This window comes from Anser brachyrhynchus, assembly GCF_964034855.1.
Source record: "Anser brachyrhynchus genome assembly, chromosome: 2".
NCBI classification, from domain to species: domain Eukaryota; kingdom Metazoa; phylum Chordata; class Aves; order Anseriformes; family Anatidae; genus Anser; species Anser brachyrhynchus.
Window position 1 is genome coordinate 95,874,348 of NC_137695.1, and position 23,142 is coordinate 95,897,489.

Genomic DNA, 23,142 nt, shown 5'->3' on the forward strand with positions numbered 1-23,142 from the left:
GTACCCCTCTTTTGTCCCACTGTGTTTTGGGAAGCTCATTTCTACATTCCTGGCTCTACATGATTGAGACAGATGTTTAAAATCACTTCTCACAGGATTCAAACCAACCCCCATCTGCACCTAACCACTTCATCTGGCCTACAGCCTGAGGCCCTCTTTACAGAAGACTCTCAACTGATAGAGCCCAAGTGCTCCTGTACTAATATGGCGGCTACATTAATCTTCTGACACCAATTTGCAGACCTCTTCTTCATTGTGAGAACAGACTGAAACTCTTTTTGTAAGCTTCTCTATATCTTATAAGAGACAGTGTTGAAAGCCTTACTGAAGTCAAGGTAGACAATAGCCACTGCACTTCCCTCACCTACCAAGCCAGTCATTTCATTATAGAAGGTTATCAGGTTGGTCAAGCATGACTTCCCCTTGGTGAATCCATGGTGATTACACTTACCTCCTTGTCCTGCATGTGCCTGAAAATGGTTTTCAGAATTAGTTACTCCATGACTTTTCCAGGTATCGAGGTGAAGCTGACAGGTCTGTAGTTCCCTGCGTCCTCCTTCTTGCCCTTCTTGGAGACAGGAGTGGCATTTGCTTTCCTTCAGTTCTCAGGCATTTCTCCCAGTTGTCATGATAACTCAAAAATTATTGAGAGTGGCCTCACAGTGATATCAGCCAGCTCCCTCGGCACTCATAGGTGCATCCCACCAGAGTCCATGGAATTGGGTAGGTCCAGTTGGATTTAACCATTCTCTAACATGATTCTCTTCCAGCAGTGATCTCTTCCTTGCTCCAGACCTTCTTGTCTCTGGGCCCTCAAATTTCTGAAGGCAGGTCTTGCTCGTAAAGACTGAGGAGAAGATGGCATTCAGTACCTCAGCATTTTTCCTGTCCTGTGTCACCAGGACCCCTGACCCATTCAGCAGCAGGCACAGATTTTCCCCCGTCTTCCTTTTTCTACTTACGTACCTTCAGAAGCCCTTCGTGTTGTCTTGCTAGATTCAAGTCCAGGTGGACTTTGGCTTTCCTAACAGCATCTCTGGATGCTCAGACAGTGTCCCTCTTTTTTATGTTTGAGTTTTACCAGGAGCATCTTGTTCATCCCTGCAACCCTCTTGGAATTTTTGCCTGACTTCCTGCTAGGTGCAGCAGGCCGCCCTTGAGCTTCAAGGAAGTGATCCTTGAATGTCAACCAGCTTTCCCGGGCCTCTTCTCCCTCCAGGCCTTATCCCATGGTACTCTGCCACCAGATCCTTGAAGAGCCAAAGATTGCTTTCCTGAAGCCCTGAACTGTGACCTTGCTTTTTGCCTTGCTCTCTCCTCTCAGGATCCTGAACTCCACCATCTCATGGTCACTGTAGCCAAGGCTACTGTAGCCTTCAACCTTCACAACTCCAACCAAGCCTTCCTTGTTTTCAGTCATGAGATCCATCAAAGCACCCCTCCTCACTGGCTCCTCTATCATTTGGGTCAGGAAGTTGTCGTAAATCTTCTCCACGATCCTCCTGGATTGCTTAAGCCCAGTTACACTGTTCCTCCAGTAGATACTGGGGTGGCTGAAGTTCCCCAGGAGGACCAGGGCCTGCAAATGTGAGGCTACTCCTATTTGTAAAAGGCCTCATCCACTTCTTCTTCCTTGTCAGGCACATTACAGCAGACACCTACTAAATGTCACCCATATTGGTCTGTTCTTTAATCCTCACCCATAAACTCTCAGTTGGCTCATCATCCAGCCCTAGGCAGAACTTCAAATACTCCAACATAAGGGGCATTTCTCTCACATTTCTTTCACATAAGGGGCAACTCCATCATCTTGTCCTCCCGGCCTGTACTTCCTAAAAAGCCTGTATCCCATCTCAGCACTGCAGTGACATAAACCATCCCACCAAATCTCTGCAATCCCAATATCAGAGCCCTTCAACTGTACGCAGACCTCTGATTCCTCATGGTTATTCCCCATTACTGTATGGACACTTTCAGAGAGGCACCCTAAGATGCTAATTTCCCAGTAAATGTCTGTGGGGTTTTTTTTGTTTGGTTTGTTTTTAATTATTTTTTTTTCTGCATTGGTGCCTTGTAGGCACTTCCTTTATTACACTCAAAAGCTTGAGGTGACACTGCCTAAGGCCCTGTTTTGTTGATTTTGTTTACTATCATTCTTACCATGGTTAATAATACATAAGCTCCTAAAAGCCCTGTAAACAGTAAGGTGTTTGGTCCTGAGAAGTTTCTTTGGTCATGAGTATATTTGGCTACCCATGAAAAATAACATTTATATTTATTCATGATTGTAGTACAGCAGATACCAGCAAAACAGGCAAGATTAACTCAGCATTCCTCATTTGATTTCAAAGGCCATCAGGTGTATTTCATAATCTCCTGAAACATTTAACTTCATGTTTTGACCTTAAACGGTCTGAATGACTGAATTTCCAATCTTCAGAGACATCATTAGATGATCCATTTGGCATGGGCACCTTTTTCTTTGTATAATCTGTTCAACACATTGTCTTTACTGACAAAATTAAATAGGGACTCTATTTTAACACATTAAAAGTCAACAGACATGTTGGTTCATCAATTCGAATTCTTGCTACAGGTATTCTTAAAATGAAAAAAAAAAATTATTCTATTCACGTGTGAAGACCCTTGCTTGCTAAAAAAAAAAATCAGATCATTTAGCTTCAAGCTTTCTCTTTGACTCTCTCTCTAGTGTAACTTGTCCTTTATTTTAAAGTGTTGAAACAGTGACTGTATAATATATCAGAATTCTCCTGCTCTGAAGTGCTCGAGGGTACTGAAGGCCTGCAATCATCTGCAGCACAGCAATCTTCTGGAAGTCAAAGGTGCTTCATTCAGTCCAAGTGGACAGCTAACTTTCAAAGTGGCTTTCTGAGGGAAGTGCCAATTTTGATTTGTATCCCTATTCAGAGAGCAGTGAGCTGAGAACTCATCTGTGGCTTCGGGCAGCTTTTAATTTAAAACTAAAAATTATAATACTACAAATAAAAGAGAAGAGACAAGTCCACTGACGGTGTGGCATGCAGCCATCCCACATAACACTTCTCTGAGGCAGGCATTCCAGCTCTTAAAGCTGAATAAAACGTTCTCTTTATCATACTGAACTTCACCTATCCCTAGAGGTTTTTCAGACAAGATTTAGAAACAAAGGTGGATTTTATGAAATCTCATTTAAAAAACAGTATGCAAAATAGCCAGATTTCATTATATTTTAATGAGCAGGTAAGCTTTGTTTAGACCTAGCTTTAGAAGTGGAATATTTATACCACCTTCTAAAGTAAAACAATACATCATGTATCTCTTGGGCATTCACATGTGAATCTTGTCAAGATCTGTTGCAGAGTTTTCAAGTGTCATTTTTAGGATGAATGATTCTCACAGAAGTACCTCACAAACAAACTTTCATGAGCTGATCAATGTCTGAGGTATCTTGCTGTGAGTAAGACACTGTAGTTTGTTCAAATTAGCTTACAAGATTTCTCATTTCAGCTCATTAAAAGCACAAATGCTGGATGCTAATGATTTACAGAAGTAAGGGGATACATAGAAATTACCTTGGAACACACCCCATGTTCCCTAGCCCTCTTAGGATTTAATATGTGATGAAAGGTTCAATTTTGAAAAGGCTAAATTACCAATAAAAAGGGCTTCTCCCCAGTACTTCAAAAGGACATTTATGACATGCCTCTAAAGTTCTACCTGCAGTTTATGCTTTAATTAACTTCTGAGTGAAATACATGTTTTTCAATCCCACTCAAATACACAAGTTTTGAGCACCTATATCCACCTGGTCCTCCAGTAAACTGAGTCTAACCTCTTCTAAATCCAAATCTAGTGCTCAAAATTATGCCATAAACAATCATAAAAAAAAAAAATATTTTCCAGGCAAAATGCTGCACAAAATGATTACTCAAAACAAAAAACTTATCTAACAAGACCCTGTTTGTAGCCAAGACTCATTGTTAAAGGATTTCCTTTCCCCATAAGAAAGAAATTCAGCTTTTCTACCAAAAGCAGTCCTAATGTGGCCACCTGTCAGCTAGGCAGTTGTCCAGTGTTTCTGACTGATTTCTTACAGGCCACAGAAAAAGCATTAGTTTGTAGTAACTTTCAAATATAACTGATATAGGCTGAGTAGATCCAATGGCCCAGAGGCAGTAGTCGGTTTATACTGCAAAATTTTAGTCTCTGTATCTTAGAGCAACATTTCCCTGTAAGCTGAAATAAACTGTGGACATATGTACCCTTTCTTTAAATTACTCCTGGTCTGATGTCATTCATAGTATGATTTTAAAATTGCATAAATAAAATATATATAGGGCTGTTAACCAAGTGCTAGGCAGAAATATAAGCGTAACCTAATTCTACTCATGACTTGAAGTAAATGTAAGCATTGTAAGAGTTACTCTCTAGCTTCTGTGTACCTAACACCCAAGTAGCTGTGGCCTGGGTCTGTGAGGGATTATTCAGTCAAAAGGAAGCCAAAAAAGACAAGTGTTTAACCCTTTACACATACCCAAGTAGCTGGGCATCTCACGCTACTTGGATTTAGAGTAACGCTTCCCACACATTACCTAATAGCCCTCCAATTTTTATCTAAAAGCTAGTCAAATCATTTCTCTATCCCACATCTTGCCACCAGCTGAACAAATGTAGTAGCTATGATTCTTGTGGTTCAAGAGATATCATTGTCACTATCAAATTTTCCTATTAGCATAATTGAACAATTTCCAAAGCAGTTTGGCCCACCCTAAAGAGATGTTGGTGAAAGAGATAAAAAAGAATAATAACTAATTACCGAGATAGTCTATTGTCAGAATTATATACAGCATTTGCTCTTTCTGTTGTTTAATTCAGTTTGGTGACTGCAGCCTTCTGATGATGAAGACAAGTCAAAGAGCTTTAGTGATGAAAATGAGCACCTTCAATCCCCTTAATTTATAAAGTATTTAAATCTTTGTACTTCTGCAAGGGCTGTCACTTGTGTTATTTGTCCTTCTCTTTTTAATGGATAGTTGTAGTTCCCCTACGTTGATCTGAAATCTGACACATTCTTTTCTAATTAAGGACATCTAATGGGAAAGTTACACTTTCCCATGATGCCTGCTGCAATAAATCCTTCTAATTATTAATGTATCCAGGCAAGTGACATCTCATTATTTTGGGTGACTTCACAAAACCATTTGACAGGAAGTAATGATGACTCAACCCCAAGCCCAAATTTGGAAGAATTTAAGCAGATCAGAGATTTTCACAACCATAAATTTTTTTGATTCATATGGCTTAAACTAATATATACCTAGCCTTAAGGGGGTCTGATGAGTTAAACTTTATCCCAGCAGCTGACTGCAAAACGGAACAATCTTGATGTGTTTTGAGGGCTGCGTGGGAATGGTATCGTTTTACTTCCTTTGGGCTTTCTGTTTTATAGTTTTACAGCCGTTATATGTTGGAATGACGGGAGTAGGGAATGCACAAGACCAGTTTCAGGTAGCACTCACAATGTGGTTCACCACTCACGCACCAATGTGGGTGTTTCTTTCCTGTGTGTAAACAAGAAGGAAGCTTTGATGTGCATCAATTTTATAAAGTCTCGGTTGATCTAGCTTCCCAAGGCCCTGCCAGCGTATGAGCTGACCCACTGCACTGGTGTTATATGGAGAGCCACAGCCCAAAACACTGGGACACCGCATGAAGCACTAACGTGAGTGCACACCCCCAAGTGCAGGCGGGGGGCCTCCTCCACCGCTCCCCGGGCTCCCCCAGCTCCTTGCCGGCTGCCCAGCTCCCTTCTCCCTTCACGGCAGGGCCGGGCAGAGCCTCGGCCCCGCTGTGCAGCGCTGGGGGCCTCTCTCCCCCTCTCTGCGGCCCGGCTGAGGCGGCCACGGCCGCCCCTTCGGCTCCGCCATCGCCGGGTCGGCAGCTCCCCCTGGCGGCCGGCCGCCGCCACCGACAGACCGCGGCCGGCGGCGAGGCCGGGCCCCGGGACCCCGGGTTGAGGGAGGCGGCGGTAATCTGGCTTCATCTTTGATCATTGCTGTCTCGCAGCGAGGCGTTTGCGGAGGGAATGTTAATTTCTCTCGCCGTCAATAGCCATGAATAATTCAAGCGGCTGTCGCGGAGGCTGAGGTGCCCGCGATAAGGGGTATGGAAGGAGACTCGAACTTTTTTGCAGCGTGGGGAGCTGCTGGAGAGCTGCGGGGTGGGATTTTTCCTCACAAAAGGTCAGGTTCTTCATGTGGGGAGCTGGCAGGAGGTGGAAGGAAGTGGGGGGCATGCTGCATGGCAGACAACTTTCATTACAGATCCGTGGTATCAAGGGACCACAGGAGGTCTGCCGGCTCTAGTCCATAGTCATAGGACTCATAATCAGCGATGTGGTGAGTCCAGGCTGTCCTGGGCTTTACCCAGGCAAGTCTTGAAATCCTGCAAGAATGGAGACTGCACAGCCCCTTTGGATAGCTGCTGCACTGCCTGACTGTTTTCAAGGTGAAAAAGCAACACCTGATATGCAGTCTTGTTTCAGTCTGTGCCAGTTGTCCCTTGTCCTCCTGCCATGGATCGGGTTGGCCAGGTAAACCCATGCTGACTATTCCCAACCACCTTCTCCCAGCTTTCGTTGTGAATTTGGGGAAGGAGCAGGATCCAAAGCATGGGGCATAGCAGTGTGCCTCTCTGGTCACGAACACACTTGCAAATGTTGTTTCAGTATTTCTACTTCCTCATTTCAACACCTCAAAAAGAATGAGCAGGTCAAAAAGTCATTTATCACTAATGACAATGTTAATTCTTTCTGGAGCTTTCTCTTGTCACCGTTGGCCTCTCTCTTACCAGCTAAGGAAGTAATATTACTAGCTGTCTATTACTGAAAGGGAACTCAAGCAAAAAAAAAAAAAAAAAATGATATCACACAATGTGTCTTGTCATGACAGGAGCGGAACTCAGGATGTACTCCCTCCTGGTCACATATTCATTCCCAAATTCATCACATGACAACTATTGCCAAGAACATACTCTTCTATTCAGGCCTGGTGAGAAAAACAATCTCTTCTTCCATCCAGTGACCTCCACATGAGGCTTCGCTGCATTTTAAATAAACATATCTAATTTACAAACAAAAAAGCAACACGATGGTCAAGTGAATTATTCAGATTGCAACATGCACTTGGATCTGATAATAAGCACTTAACGGGGAACAGAAGCTCATTGGGGAATGTTAAAAAACCTAGGGTGACAGACTGAATAAAGCAGGTACATTAAATGAAAACAGCAAAGCTGGTAAAATTCTTTCTGTTGGAAATTATAAGTACAAATATTTTATTGGGATTGTTTTTATGGGAAATTTCTAAATAAGTTTTTTTGTGTTTGATTTAAAAAAATGTAGTTGCAGAGCTTTCATTCATGTTTTAAAATTTTCCATGCACTTTTTCATTTTAAAATGCAAAAAGAATGTGAGACTTTCTTTTTCCCCCGTTTTTTTCCTTCCTGAATCATCCTTGCTCCAATGAAGGAATCACTATTGTGTATTTGTCACAAGTCTTCTTAAATGCATGAAACAGAGGGTTCCGGTTGTTTTTTTTTTTTGTGTGGGTACCTGTGCGGAAGTACACTTGAAGGAATCCAGTATAACATGGGAAACCACATACAGCAAGTAAAAAAGGCATTAGGATTTCTATCCCAACATCAGCTCTGGCTTTTGCATTTGTTTTTTCTTTGGCTTTTTCTGCCTGTGAGGAAGAAGCAAGTTGGAGCAGAGAGCCAGAAATGCCTTTGTAAAATGGTGGTGCAACCCTTCCTATATTATACATTGTCTCCAGGAGTTAAAGAAGGTGTTAGCCACACTATGTTTATGCACAGTTTTCCCAAATTAAAATATACACCCATAGATCGATCATGGCCAATATATGACAAGGCTTTTGCAAATCCCCACATAACAAACAGGCTAAATCAGTTTCTTGGTTTTGTTGCTGTATCCAGCAAAGACAGAGGGTTTTTTTTGGTGTTTTTTGTTAGTTTTCTTTTGTTCCTTTCATATGAATTGCCCACATGAATTGCTCTTTATGGTAGCTGACAGAAAAGAAAGGCAATGTAAAACAAGCCAACTATTAACATTTGTAATACTTGTTTTATCAAGCTGCTGCTTATCAGATCAGAGAGTGGCAGGGCCTTCCAAGATGCTAAACAATGGTAGAGTGAATGCCAACAGGAAGATGAGCTCCAACAAATTAAATTGATGTCTAAAGGAACACAACTTCTTCAGCTACTTGACTCAGAACATGCCTACTGTCTCCTTGTTTACACATTGTGCTTGCACAGACGTGATGCAATCCAAAATAGTGAGTTTCTAAATTATCTCAGCCCAGACTGTCACTCTTCTATGCATATAAATCCAGGGTGGCCTGAAGCTGATGGAGTTACATCAGTACAAATTAAGCCAATATTTGGCTCTTGACTTTATCACTTATTTACTGGAAAGTACAAAAGAACATTTCGTTTTTGTTAGAACTTCTCAGCAAGCATTTTGGCAAAAGTATAAAATGATTATTAGGTTTAAGCAACACCATCAGAAAACACATTACATCCATCAGCTGTCACAAGGGCACTGCCTAATCTGAGGTCCTCATTGTCCTCCAACTGTGAACAACAAAGTGTCAGTAAGAATGTTAGAAGTCAATACCCTTAGTTGATTATCAAGGTTAAAGTCTCAGGATACTTCAGAAGGTGCATCTCTTCTCAGGGGGAGGAAATAAGGAAGAGCTTGTCTGCAAGTAATTAGTGCTGTGTGGAAAACAGCACCTGGAGAAATTGGCTTGCTTGAGAATTGGACCCAAGTCCGCTGGCTGGCTGGCTGAATCATACTATTAGTCAGTCTGTTATCCGGATGAAACCTAGGAAAACACCTCTGGCTAAACCAACAAGACACATTCAATTGTTTCAGGTTTGCTATCTGTTTCTAAATCTAATAACTTGTTTCCTAACTCTGCATTAATTTGAGTTATTATTTTTCTTTATTGTACTCCTCAATGTGGTGAGTGTCAAGAGTGATAACGGAAGCAATAGGGTATTGTGCTCTTCAGTATGTACTACATTTTTTCTCAGACTATTCAGAGCCCACCAAGGTATCAGCATTTTAGAGTATATCCTCACCCACTTCATGATGATGCTGAGCTTGCTTGAACGTTAACACACACAGAGAAAATGCTGGTAAAGGTTGGCTGTAACACGTTCACTGACTTTGTCCCAGGAAATGGGAGGAAGACCCCAAAGCTGGTGGATCACTGTGTAGTCTAAAAAAGTAACACAGCAAGCCCAAAGAATGGGAACTGTGGATGCAATGGTGATGCAACTGAAATGATGGGATGCTTGGAACACAACTGAAAAACTACTATGAAGTGCACTGCAAAAGAGGATGTCTATAAACCACCAAAAGACAATCAGCAAGGTATGCAGAACACCCATGGTACTGGCTGAGGCAGGCATCAAGACCACAAAACATCCTTATGTGGTATTCCCAGAGATGTCTGATATACACGTGTCCGTGGGACCTGGTGGGATACACTCACAAGTACCAAGGGAGCTGGCTGGTGTCATCGCAAGACAACTCTCAATGACCTTTGAAAGGTCATAGAAATTGTGTAAGGTTCCTGAGGACTGGAAAAAGCCATGCTTATCTTCAAGAAAGTCAGGGAAGAGGATCCAGCCTCACCTTGATGATGGGGAACATGATAGAGAAAATAATCCCGGTAATCATCTCCATATATTTTAAAACAAGGAGGTGCTCAGGAGTAGTCAGCATGGATTTACAAAGGGGAAGTCATGTCTGACCAACCTGACAGCTTTCTATGGTAAAATGTTTGGCTCAGTGGATGAGAAAGAGATTGGACCTTATTTTCCTCAGCTTTAGTAAGACTTTCATCACTACCTCCCACAACATCTTCAAAGAGAAATTGATGACGTATGGGCTGCATAAATAGACAGTGAAGAGAAGTGAAAACTGTACAAATGACCAGGTTCAGAGGGTTGTGATCAGCTTCACAAAGTCCAGCTGGAGACCAGTCAAGAGTGATGTACCCAGGGGTCAGTACTCAGTTCAATACTGTTTAGTCTTTTTATTCATAACCCAGATGATGCCATCTGAAGGGACCTCAACAGGCTGGAGAACTGAGCAGAGAGAAATCCCATCAAGTTCAACACAGGGGAATGCAAAGTCGTTGGGAGGAATAACTCCATACGCCTGTACAAGCTGTGTGCAGATGACTGGAATGCAGCGTTGCAGAAAGGGCCCTGGGGGTCCTGGTGGACACCAAGTTAAAATGAGCCAGCAATGTGCCCTTGTGGCAAAGAAGGTCGATACTGTCCTGGGCTGCGTTAGGAGTGCCACCTGCAGGAGTGAGGTGATTGTTCCCCACAGTTCAGCACCATTGAGAGCACATCTGGAGTGGTCTAGGCAGACCTGGGCTCCCCAGTACAACAAGGACGTGGACATCATGGAGCAAATCCAGCATAGGGTCACTGAGATGATGAATGGATTGGAGCATCATAGGAAGAGAGGTTGAGTGAGATGGGGCTGTTTAGCCTGGAGAAGAGAAGGATGAGGAGGGATCTTATCAATGTGTAAAAATAGTTGATGGGTGGGAGTAAAGATGACACAGAGAGATTCTTCTCAGTGGTGCTTAGTGACAGGACAAGAGGAAATGGGCACAAACTGAAGCACAAGAAATTCTGATTAAGTGTAAGAAAAAAAAAAACTTTTTGATTGACAGTATGGCCGAACACACCGTAACAGGTTGCCCAGACAAGTTGTGGGGTCTCAATCTGTGGATATATTCAAAACCTGAATGGATATGACCCCAGACAACCAGCTAGAGCAGGGTGGTGGCCACGATGATCTCCAAAGACCCCTTCCAGCCTCAGCGAGTCTGTGATTCTGTGAAATAAACCTGTGGCATTGTTAAGGACTACAGTTTGTGTGTGTGCATGACACGTACACTAAGTTAGCAATTAAAATGCATGATAGGAGATAAATGATACAAGGTATTGAGAACATCTGTAAATTGGGGCTGTGTTTTGCCTTCTGTGGCTTGGACTGCTGGAAGGTCTGCAGGATGGACCTCTTGATTTACCAGCCCAGAGAACGATGCTGTCTGTTACACTGTGAGCAAAGGAACAAGAGCAAGTCTGTGATAAAAAGTGTGAACGCTTTGGAGTCCTGAGATGGTGAAGAAAGTGAACCGCAGTCTGACTATGAAGTCTGACTATTCAAAAAACGGTCTAAAGGAGAGACAGATCCTGAATCCCCATCAAAATACTACCTTTGCTTCTCTGGTGTTTTTCAATCTGTTGTCCTTTTAATCCATCTTCCCCTTCTGTGGACAAACTGGCAGCAGAGAGTGACTTGGAAAAAACATACATGAAAAATTTACTTATGGAATTCATACATTAATCTGTTGAGAAGAGCTGAAAGCAGGCCCATAGTGATCAAATCCATTGCACTTTACTGCAAAGTGATTTTGTTCTGCAGCTCAGCAAAACGGAAGTCTCTGCTCCAGCTGATTGGAGGCCACTGATTCTGTGGTGTTACAAATAGCTCAGGCTTACTAAAAACAAGAACTTGGAGCCACATATCAAGTATATGCATTAACACAGAACTCTTTCAGACTACTTATAAGTAAGTGCCTTGAATAGGCCCGTTTTCCTACATTCACCTTTACCTGTTTAATCACCTTCAAGAACTGTGCCCCAATTCACTCTCCTGACATGATACGGCACTCTCAAGACCAGGCAGACCTATTTTGAGTGTTGTACGCACGCTTTAAGGAGGACACTGCATTAACAGTTTATTTCAATAATACAAACTTCTGAAAGACTGGAAATTAAGTATTCCAAATGAGCTTTAAATAAAGCACAAGTTGTTTCGGATTTAATGGACAAAGCTTGTTCCCACTAAATGTACTGCCAGGAAGGCTTTGAAATAAAATAAAATAAAATCTAGAGGTGGCAAGTTTGGGGCTATTAGTGTCAGAGTCAGACAAGCCAAGCAGTTCTAAACTCAGACGATCTTAGTATTAAGGATATCTGTTTGTGAGAACTTTTATGTTCCCCCTTCACTCTGGAAACCAAAGTTGTTCCCTTGAGAAGGCACCTGGCTTCTGAGGCACTTGCTGAAGCATGAAAAATACTACAGATGACTGCTTAAATCATTTCCAAATATTGAAATACCTCTATTTAAATTTTGATCTTGATTAATGCTCAAAGTGTAGAATAATGAAAATGAAATTCCATAAGAGCTTCCTGTAAAATAGCAGTACTCCTCTGTAAAATAAGACATCCTAGGGTTATCAACTACAGGTTTATCAAGTTCATAATTGCGGACTAAACTTTTACCTCTAATGTTTAATTCTACAAATCTCAGAAGGTATTATCATTCATTATCACGTAAGCAGTCCAAATTTTGCTAGCCAAGATTTTCATTTAAACTAAAAAGGAGGACACAGAGAGTAAACAGCAAATGGGAAACAGCTTTTCACTTTTGACATGTCAGGACAGGTCAGTGAAGTGATAGGCTTAGTCTCCGAATGGTCTCTTTGTCCGAGTGAGTGCCTGCAGCCAACAAACAGGTCGTAACCTTCATTTTGCATCCTGTCTGGCACCCTGTACGCTTGCTTTGGATACCCCTGGGCATGCAAGTGCCAGCAGATGTCTGGACAGCTGAATCAAGCTCCTGGGCTAGGCTGCTTAGAAACTGGTGTCTGAGGTTCCAGTGGCTGTACTCACTAGACCTCTGCTGACCGCAACAGAGTTTATACAGCTACATGTCATAGACACAGAGGTGTAGGTGTTGGTCTCAAACATAACTCCTTGTTCCTCCACTTAGAATTGCAAATGACTCAGGCAGAAGGAACAGACCACCTTTTAAGAAATAAGTGCAGCACAAGATACGGAAAGTCCCCAAACTCTAAAAACGCACATTTTTGTTCCTGTATTAATAAAGCTAACTCTTTAGATACTGAGACTTCTGGATGGGATAGCATAAGAAAGCTTAGAAAGCTTTTCTACCTGTTGCGTAGACAAAGAACCTACACTTCTGCTCCAATCTCCTTTGTTAGGCTTGTGTTCTCTTTAAATCTCTTTGCTGCTCATTCTTTGAACGTTTTCCCTCACGTTCCCAAATTTATGCTGTTTATATCCTTGGTCACAGGGAAAGTAAATCTTAATTCTTTCCCTTTCATGCCTTATAGGGGCACACCTGGTGAATTCTGAATTATTTTCTGCACAGAGAGGATTCAGCTAGAGAAATAAACCTTGCCATATAGCCTTGAGATTACTGCAGCCTTCTGGGCAGTGGTATATTTTAACTTAAACCCTCAGACTGCAGAAAGAATGCATCTTCCAACCTTTAAGCTGCCATTCAATACCCTTTGGAAAAGGGACCTCCACCAGCCACGTTTTAAAACAAAGAACTCCCCCCAGCTCAGTTTATTGCAGGTGAGTATTTCTCCTTTTAAAGAATACGGTCGGCAAGCTCGGAACACGAATTGCTGAAGTCCTCTCACCTTCGGGTTTCCCTGTTAGCTGGCTTGAGCTAACTCTCTGCACAGTGTATTGTTATTTCAAACCTAGCTGTACTGTTAACATTGGAAATGGCAATAGAATGACCACCAAGGGCCTCAGGGCAATAACAGCCCTTGATGATCATAACCAGCTGGTAACCAGCTTTTTCTGCCTTGCCCCTTTATAACCTCTTCTCCTCCTCCTCAGGGTTGGGCTGTGTTCAAGGTCAGCTCCAATGTGGCACAGCTGTACAATTAGTCCTTGGGCATTTGGACTGAAGCAGCAGTAAAACATTTCGCAAAGAAGAACCTCTTAGCAAGCCACGAAATCAACACTGAGGGCTGGCATAACTTACCAGGACCAGTAGCTCTTGTTGAACATGCAACCGAGGAAAGCACTTCTTTTTTGCAGATTATTTCTGTTCCTTACACCTGTTTTCAAAGGCAGATTACATTTTTACACGATTATGGCTGACATACTTCACCAAGGCTGTCCTCTTCTTTTTCTTTCCACCTTTATTCCTTACTATATTTTCCTTCAGTAAAGTCTCCACAAAGGTACAGCATCACACCTTTCACCCTATATTCCTCTAAACTCCTAACCATAATAGACTGTTTCTAGTTAAGAAAAATGCCTCCCTTCCTAGCTAATTCATTCGACAGTTACTTTACATGCATATTTTTAAAAAGGTTTAACTTCTGAAAGTTATTGCGACATTTTTACTGTAAATAAACCCAAAGAAACAAAAAAGCCAAATGAGCAGTATTCAGTGGTTGCTACCTGTTACAGCTCAGCTGCTCTACTGGCTGCTGTTGGTACCTTGGAGCCTTCCCTCAGGTGGCTGAATCAATGAAGCCATCTCAAAATCAGCTGCCAAACCTGAGGCAAGCTGAGAGATAGCAGGGGCTTCGCTCCTTTCACTGCTGCTGTTGCCTCTATTTGTCACTATGCGCACTTCTATCCCTATTTTTGCCAAACTCCACTAACACCAGAACAGTGAGAAGGAGAAAGGCAGAATTTTTAGATGCATAGAGAATTATTTGAAATCACTCCTCTGCATTGGAGCTCTAAGATCTTTTGGATTTTTCCTGCATTAAGTACCCCCTGGCTCACAATGACTTAAACCAGTGGTCAAGTAATGGATTTGTAAGATTTCAGACAGATAAAAAAATAGTATCAGAGGTTTCTGATTACTTGTATTGCAATTGCTCAATTAAAAAAATGTATTAAGCAGAAAATTACTATACTAATCCTTTCAAACATAAAAGTTAAAAAAAAAAAACATACTTTGAAAATCTGCTGGTGTTACTGTTCAGAAAACCCAGACAACATCAGTTAAATGGTTTTATTCTCAAAACAACAGATCAACAATATAAAATACTTTAATACTATTTATGTTTAAATATCAGTGACAGATTATGCAGTTCCTTAAATAAAGTGCTATTTTTACAAATAGGTATTTTGTGTTTACTTTTACTGCTGCTCTAACCTCTTAATATTGAGTAGATAAAGTGTATTTTAGTTACTGAAGAATGCAGCATTGCTTTTCCTTTAGACTCCTCCTCATGAAACCACTGTATTTTCAACTTGGACTCTTGTCTGTATTCAGCCAACAGTGGTATATTCAGCTATATATTTCTACATGTAGAGGCTCTCATAATTCATGGTAATTTTCATGACTTCTTCCATGCTTCTGTTCTTCTTGACTGTGCCCAGATAGGCTTCCTATGGGTTCTTCATCTATAGGCACTAAAAAGTAGGATGAAAACATCAATCTTATATGGCCATTCATTCTTCCTGCTTCTCTTTGTTCTTCTCAAGTCCAAACCACCGAAGCCTTGAACAATTCAACTCGTAAGTTGAACTACAAAAGCAATCTTTTCATTACTTGCTTTGATGCTTTGTGGAATGGGAATTATAATCGACATTACTTCAGAAAGTTCTGTACAGGTGCAGTTAGGACTAATGTTTCAAATTTTCCTTTGTACACTTGGATTGACTCAGCCAGATCCCAGACTTCACCATAAGAACAAAATCCTTTTTTTTCCAGTAGCTACCTCTTAGGAGCAATAGCTTCTTGGGGTTTTATAGAGCAGCCAGGTGCTGTAAAATAAAAGAATAAGAATAAAATCTGATAACCTACAGCCAGCAAGACTCACAGCTTTACTCGAAGAAGACAGACTAATTCCACAATTACCACAAACAGGTTTGTATTTCCTTATCTCGTTGTTACACCAGACTCCAAAAACTTGACCCTGTAAATTCACTTTACTCATCTTAAGCCCTCTCCTGTATGGAGAACATATGAAAAGTCAAAACCAGGGGCGAAAAGGTCATCTGCTGCCATGAACCTTTCCAGTATCTCTCTTTTCTCAGTGTGCACCTTTCCATTTGCAAGTCTATACTGGTTTTGCTCTTATTTTTACTTCTTACTCTGCAATCTCTCTAACTCTCTCCTCTGGATAATTTCTATTTGATATTTTTGACTCTGAATTCAGAAGTGGAAAGCAAATACACAAATCCCTCCCTGCTCTCTTCTACTTTATTCTTTCACATCTTTTTAAATACCTATACCTTTATCTGCAGGTATATATGTGTAAGTATGTATCAATATGCAACATAAAATATTAGGTAAAGAGAAACTGGAAGATCAGAATTACTGCAAAAAATTAATATTAATCAGATTGAATGGCACCATATTCCTTTTTCATCATAGGCATAGTTTTTCTTCATCTAACGTGTATCTGCAGAACATTCAACTTATTCTTCCGGTACCTAAACCCTCCCTTTGTTCAGTACCACTGCCCAATGTCAGAGCATTCCCTTTTCTTCCTGCCTGCTATGAGAACAGCATTACATTTAGGTGAGGGAGGGCAGCTAGAAGTCTACAGCAAGTGGTGAGGCTCATTTTTTTCTTCCAAGTATTTCGATAAATTTGATATTAGAAGGCAAACTAAGCTAACTGGCAGTTACATTCAGCAAACTCCTCCCCCCCAACCCCCCCCCCCGAAATGAGGTTAAAAATGCCCTAGGAAAAGAAGAAAATGGTGTCCTTTAGAATATAAACCTTGGAGCTAGACCTTGGATTTCTTTTGCATGTCATTTTTGTAGTGACAAATTCTGTTACAAGTCTCAGACTTTGACAAGGGAACTCCATGAGCTATTTCCATTTTTCATCAGAGAGCTGAAATTTAACAGTTCCTTACATGAATTTTTTTTAACTAGCACACAGAATTTTATTTCTACTTTTAGGAAAGAAATCCTATTTCTACTTTTCAGGAAGAAATCAAAATTCTCCTATGAAGAAAGGCTGAGAGAGCTGGGCATGTTCAGCCTGAAGAAGAGAAGGCTCCAGGGTCGCTTTCCAATACTTAAATACTTATAAAAAAACATGGAGAGCAACTTTTTGCTTGGGTAGACAACAGCAGTACAAGGGGGAATGGTTTTAAACTAAAAGAGGGCCAATTTAGATTAGTTCTTAGGAGGAAATTCTTTGTTCAGAGGGTGGTAAGGCACTGGCACAGGTTGCCCAGAGAAGCTGTGGATGCCCCAGCTCTGGAGGTGTTCAAAGCCAGGCTGGATGGGGCTTTGGGCAACCTGGTCTGGTGGGAGGTGTCCCTGCCCATGGCAGGGGGGGGTGGAACTGGATGATCTTTAAGGTCCCTTCCAACCCAAGCCATTCTATGATCCTATGATTCTATAAAATCATTTTAGATTCAGTTATTTCGCTCCTTTTTGCTTTTTTTCCCACCAATATAATGAGCTTTTTTCATCTTTTTGTTTCCGATTTGGCAAGTTTGTATTGAGATGCAGCTCTCCCTCCATTGATGTTATTTCTTTCAGTGAACCTGCAGACCCGTGCCAGCTATGTTCAACCTCTTAATTAACTGCTTGATGACTGAACAGATCTTGATCGAACTCGTATGCAATTAGTCCTGGCAACTAGGTATCCAAAAAGTCTGATTTGCTTCTTTACCAGAATCACATAAGCCAAAAGGTTGCCTTGAAGTACAAACATAAACACTTGCTGGGATAGCATCATTTCTTAAATCCAGACTTTGTGCTGCTGCTTGCTGTTTCAGTGAAGTCAGAGTACAGACCAAAGCAGAATGTTTTGTTTCTCAGAGCAGTCATCTTTTCACATGCTTCCATGGGCTGGTCACCTGCTCTAAATTTAAAAGATGAAGCAGCAAGCTAATTCTATGAGGGCTTTTTTTGACACAGTTCACTGGGTTATAAAAAAGCTCTATCTTCCTAGTACTTCCTGTTGTCAGGAACAGGGTGACTAGAACACTTTGGCAATTTTCCAAGATAATTTTTTTTCCCCTTGGAAACTACCAAAGTGTCAAAAACAACATGACATTCACACTTGCAATTAATTTGTACCAACAGAATTTTCTGAAGGTTACCAAATCATTTCCCCTAAAAAAGAGACAAAGGCAACGTTCTCTGTGCGAGTTCTGTTTCGCCTGTTCAGAACAGGGAGAAGAACTGCAGTGCCCCATATCCTAACAGCTTATGGGTCCAGTAGCCACTGCATTACTTACAGGTAGAGCAGTCATTTGTCTTATGCAGTTCAGGTAAGAATTTAAATACAGAGCTCTCACAGCCCGGACATACAGCCTAACCTAGTATCATTGGCAGCAGCCAAGAAGGAAGTGGTCTCACAGATTCACAGATTCACAGATTTCTCTAGGTTGGAAGAGACCTCAAGATCATCGAGTCCAACCTCCGACCTAACACTAAGTACTCCACTAAACCATATCCCTAAGCTCTACATCTAAACGTCTTTTAAAGACCTCCAGGGATGGTGACTCCACCACCTCCCTGGGCAGCCCGTTCCAATGCTTAATAACCCTTTCGGTAAAGAAGTACTTCCTAACATCCAACCTAAAACTCCCCTGTCGCAACTTTCGCCCATTCCCCCTCGTCCTGTCACCAGGCACGTGGGAGAACAGACCAACCCCCACCTCTCTACAGCCTCCTTTCAGGTAACTGTAGAGAGCGATGAGGTCGCCCCTGAGCCTCCTCTTCTCCAGGCTGAACAAGCCCAGCTCCCTCAGCCGCTCCTCGTAAGACTTGTTCTCCAGACCCCTCACAAGCTTGGTCGCCCTTCTCTGGACTCGCTCGAGCACATCCATGTCCTTCCTGTAGCGAGGGGCCCAAAACTGAACACAGTACTCGAGGTGCGGCCTCACCAGAGCCGAGTACAGGGGCACAATCACTTCCCTCGACCTGCTGGGTGTCAGAATGATGTCTCAACATCCTTCTGACAGAAAACAAATGTATGTCAAAGCCTACTGTTTTCTGCAAAGAAGAATCATCTCACTGCCAGCCCCAGGGGTGACACAGAACCTGATATACAAAGTAATCTCTCTTCCCACGGTGAACCTTACTGTAACTGAAGTAACTCAGCTGCCAAAATCTAACATACAGTTGACAACTTTTCACAGATTCACAGATTCACAGATTCACAGATTTCTCTAGGTTGGAAGAGACCTCAAGATCATCGAGTCCAACCTCCGACCTAACACTAAGTACTCCACTAAACCATATCCCTAAGCTCTACATCTAAACGTCTTTTAAAGACCTCCAGGGATGGTGACTCCACCACCTCCCTGGGCAGCCCGTTCCAATGCTTAATAACCCTTTCGGTAAAGAAATACTTCCTAACATCCAACCTAAAACTCCCCTGTCGCAACTTTAGCCCATTCCCCCTCGTCCTGTCACCAGGCACGTGGGAGAATAGACCAACCCCCACCTCTCTACAGCCTCCTTTCAGGTAACTGTAGAGAGCGATGAGGTCGCCCCTGAGCCTCCTCTTCTCCAGGCTGAACAAGCCCAGCTCCCTCAGCCGCTCCTCGTAAGACTTGTTCTCCAGACCCCTCACAAGCTTGGTCGCCCTTCTCTGGACTCGCTCGAGCACGTCCATGTCCTTCCTGTAGCGAGGGGCCCAAAACTGAACACAGTACTCGAGGTGCGGCCTCACCAGAGCCGAGTACAGGGGCACAATCACTTCCCTCGACCTGCTGGCCACACTGCTTCTTATACAGGCCAGGATGCCGTTGGCCTTCTTGGCCACCTGGGCACACTGCTGGCTCATATTCAGCCGACTATCCACCAATACTCCCAGGTCCTTCTCGGCCAGGCAGCTTTCCAGCCACTCATCTCCCAGCCTGTAGCTCTGCTTGGGGTTGTTGCAGCCCAGGTGCAGGACCCGGCACTTGGCCTTGTTGAACTTCATGCAGTTGGCCTCAGCCCATCGCTCCAGCCTATCCAGATCCTCCTGCAGAGCCTTCCTGCCCTCGAGCAGATCGACACACGCACTTAGCTTGGTGTCATCTGCAAACTTACTGAGGGTGCACTGGACGCCCTCATCCAGATCATCGAAAAAGATATTAAAGAGGACCGGCCCCAGTACCGAGCCCTGGGGGACTCCACTAGTGACCGGCCTCCAACCAGATTTGACTCCATTCACCACAACTCTCTGGGCCCTGCCATCCAGCCAGTTTCTAACCCAGCGAAGCGTACGCCAGTCCAAGCCCCGAGCAGCCAGTTTCTTGAGGAGGATGTTGTGGGGAACGGTGTCAAAAGCCTTACTGAGGTCAAGGTAGACCACGTCCACAGCCTTTCCCTCATCCACCAAGCGCGTCACTTGGTCATAGAAGGAGATCAGGTTCGTCAAGCAGGACCTGCCTTTCATAAACCCATGCTGACTGGGCCTGATCGCCTGCTTGCCCTGCAAGTGCCGCGTGATGACCCTCAAGATAATCTGCTCCATGAGCTTCCCCGGCACTGAGGTCAAACTGACAGGCCTATAGTTCCCCGGGTCTGCCCTGCGGCCCTTCTTATAGATAGGCGTCACATTGGCTAGCCGCCAGTCAACCGGGACCTCCCCCGATAGCCAGGACTGCCGATAAATGATGGAAAGCGGCTCAGCCAGCTCCTCCGCCAGTTCTCTCAGTACCCTTGGGTGGATCCCATCCGGCCCCATCGACTTGCGCACATCCAAGCTCCGTAGCAGGTCGCCAACCATTTCCTCATGGATAGCCAAGGCCACATCCAGCTCCCCATCCCCTTCCACCAGCTCAGGGCACTGGGTGTCCGGAGTACAACCGGTATTGCCGCTAAAGACTGAGGCAAAGGCGGCATTAAGCACCTCAGCCTTTTCCTCATCCTTAGTAACTAGGTTTCCCCTCGCATCCAGTAAAGGATGGAGATTCTCCCTAGTCCTCCGTTTCGCGTTGATGTATTTGTAAAAGGATTTTTTGTTGTCTTTAACGGCAGTAGCCAGATTGAGCTCCAGATGAGCTTTGGCCTTTCTAATTTTCTCCCTGCACAGCCTCGCTACATCCTTGTAGTCCTCCTCAGTGGCCTGCCCTTTTTTCCAAAGATTATAAACCCTCTTTTTTCTGCTAGTTCTTGCAGCGAATATCATAGAGAGTTCAGAAGCAATGACCTCAGAAGGAGCTGCTCAACCAGGAGGTAGCTGAAGATGCAACAAACTAGCAATTGAGTTTGAACTGCCAAAAAAACATCAAGAAGAAACTGCAGTATCTTCTCTAAACAAGCCTGTTGTGTGAAATCAGTTATATGATCATGCCTTTATTTCTGATGGTATTGCTTTTACTTTTTCTGCTTATTGTTTTTTCCGTCTAATGCTTTCTTAGAGGTATAAATGTAAATAATTACTGCTCTTCTCTTTTTCATCCTCGAAATGTTCACATAGATGTTTTTCTTTTTCTTCTGCCTAATATCTTGAAGCAGGTTTGATGAGCTCCTAAGCCAGGGGCAGCAGCAGAGGTGCTGAGCTCAGGCATCGGGAACGGGGTGTTTCCTGGGGAACTGAAGCTAACTGGAAAAATGAAGCTGCTGATGTGGGAAGCGTGGGGAAGTTGTAGACAGTCATGAGTTTGGTGATGGTAGCCAGTCTGCAGACTTCCCAGAATTATAAGCTACATTCCCAGAAAGTGAGAAATTAGTTTCTTTTCCCCCGCTTTTTCATTTCTGAGCCTTAAGTTCAAATCTCATTTCATTATCTTCTTTACATCCCTAAAGGCTGGAAACTTCATAAAGGCAAAGCTATACTTGCAGCCAATTCATTTTAGGTACTGAGCTTTTAAAATTACTCCACATATTGAGCAAATCACAGTGATAGGTATGAAACAGTGACACTGACACAGTTGGAAGAGCAGGATATTACTATTATCCTATGAGCTACATCTAGCTTTCTGGAAGGGAGAATCATCAGGTGGTTTTCTTGCTAATGGTGTTCAGACACAAAGTGCCCAGAAAGGCTCCTAGGAAGAGTTCTAGAGAAACCGGTGGTTGTGGACCACGCAAAAAGCATAAAAATTTCACATATTTTTCAAACACATCAGACGAGGCAGCCTGTTACAGATGCCACGATGCCATCCAATGATTAGAGTGTAATAAGAGTGGGACTCATTCCAAGGTATTTTAACCTGAAGTATTGGTTAAAAAGGTTACGAAACAAATGCACAAAGCAAATAATAACAAATCGCTAAGTCACAAGTTCTAGAGGAACTTAATGGTTAAGCAGCTGAACTGCTGAGTACAGTGTGCAGTTTCTTGTTTAAATTGCCAGGTAACTGAGAATTGATGAGAATTGATGTTCATCTTTCTAAGGGTTCCAGGGAAACATCAATCACAGACACGACAGTAGTAAGAGGCAGATTAGTATGAACTATAACAACTGAAATAGTGAACATTTGAAACTTTGTGGAAAAGAATTTCCTCATCAACCTAATGGAATTCTTTGAAGGTACCAACAATCTTGTAGACAAAAGAGATCCACTTGATGTGTGCAGTTTTCAAAGGCATTTCACAAGATCCAAGGCTGGTTCTTAAGACAACAAAGAAGCCACAGGGTAAAAATGTATCTTGTGTGGATAACTTAACAGGTTAGAAGGCAGAGGACAGAAGGTGGGAGTAAGTAATAATTTTCCATAGTGGAAAGATTCACCAGTAGCATTTCCCAGAGTTCTGCACAAGGACTCAGGATATTCAACATATGATTTGGAAAAGGGCATGTAGATTCAAACAAGAAGTTTTCTTACGTTATCCATGTAAATAAAAACAAAGGCAAACAGAAATCTGGCAAAAGGACTTAATGAGACATCAGTGACCAGACAGTATGGCAGACAAAACTTGGTGAAGATAAGAATGAACTAATATGAAGCAAGGCATATTATATAAAATGGTAAGCTCTGAGCTCACACTCAGTAGATGATCCGGGTTGTAACACACAGTTCCAATAAGGATCGATTCAGTCTTCTATTGTAGCCAAAAAAGCAAAGTACTAGAAATAACTAGGAAAGGGCAAGAGAACTGAAAACAGAGAACACATCTGAAAAACAATGACTGTATCGTGTAAATTAATGGTATGCCTACATCTTGAATATTTTACGGTATCTTCAAGTCTGAAAGGATATAGTAGAAAATGAAATGAGGATAGAACAACTATAGCAAAGGGAATGCTTAAACAGCCTATAAAAGTCTTCAATGTAAAAAAAAAAAAAAAAAAAGACTGAAGAATAATGTCAGATATCT

At 42.6% G+C, this 23,142-nt stretch overlaps 1 protein-coding gene across 2 annotated transcripts in view; it reads right to left on the reverse strand.

Moving 5' to 3' along the window:
* Positions 1–14,900: 14,900 nt before the first annotated feature.
* Positions 14,901–23,142, reverse strand: part of ANKS6 (ankyrin repeat and sterile alpha motif domain containing 6) — a 49,480-nt gene continuing 41,238 nt past the window's right edge. For both annotated transcript variants that reach the window (XM_080580426.1, XM_080580425.1), the window contains one exon: positions 14,901–15,672. In XM_080580426.1, coding sequence (XP_080436552.1) covers positions 15,623–15,672 — 50 coding nt within the window. In that variant the 3' untranslated portion in view covers positions 14,901–15,622. The remainder of the gene's footprint in view (positions 15,673–23,142) is intronic.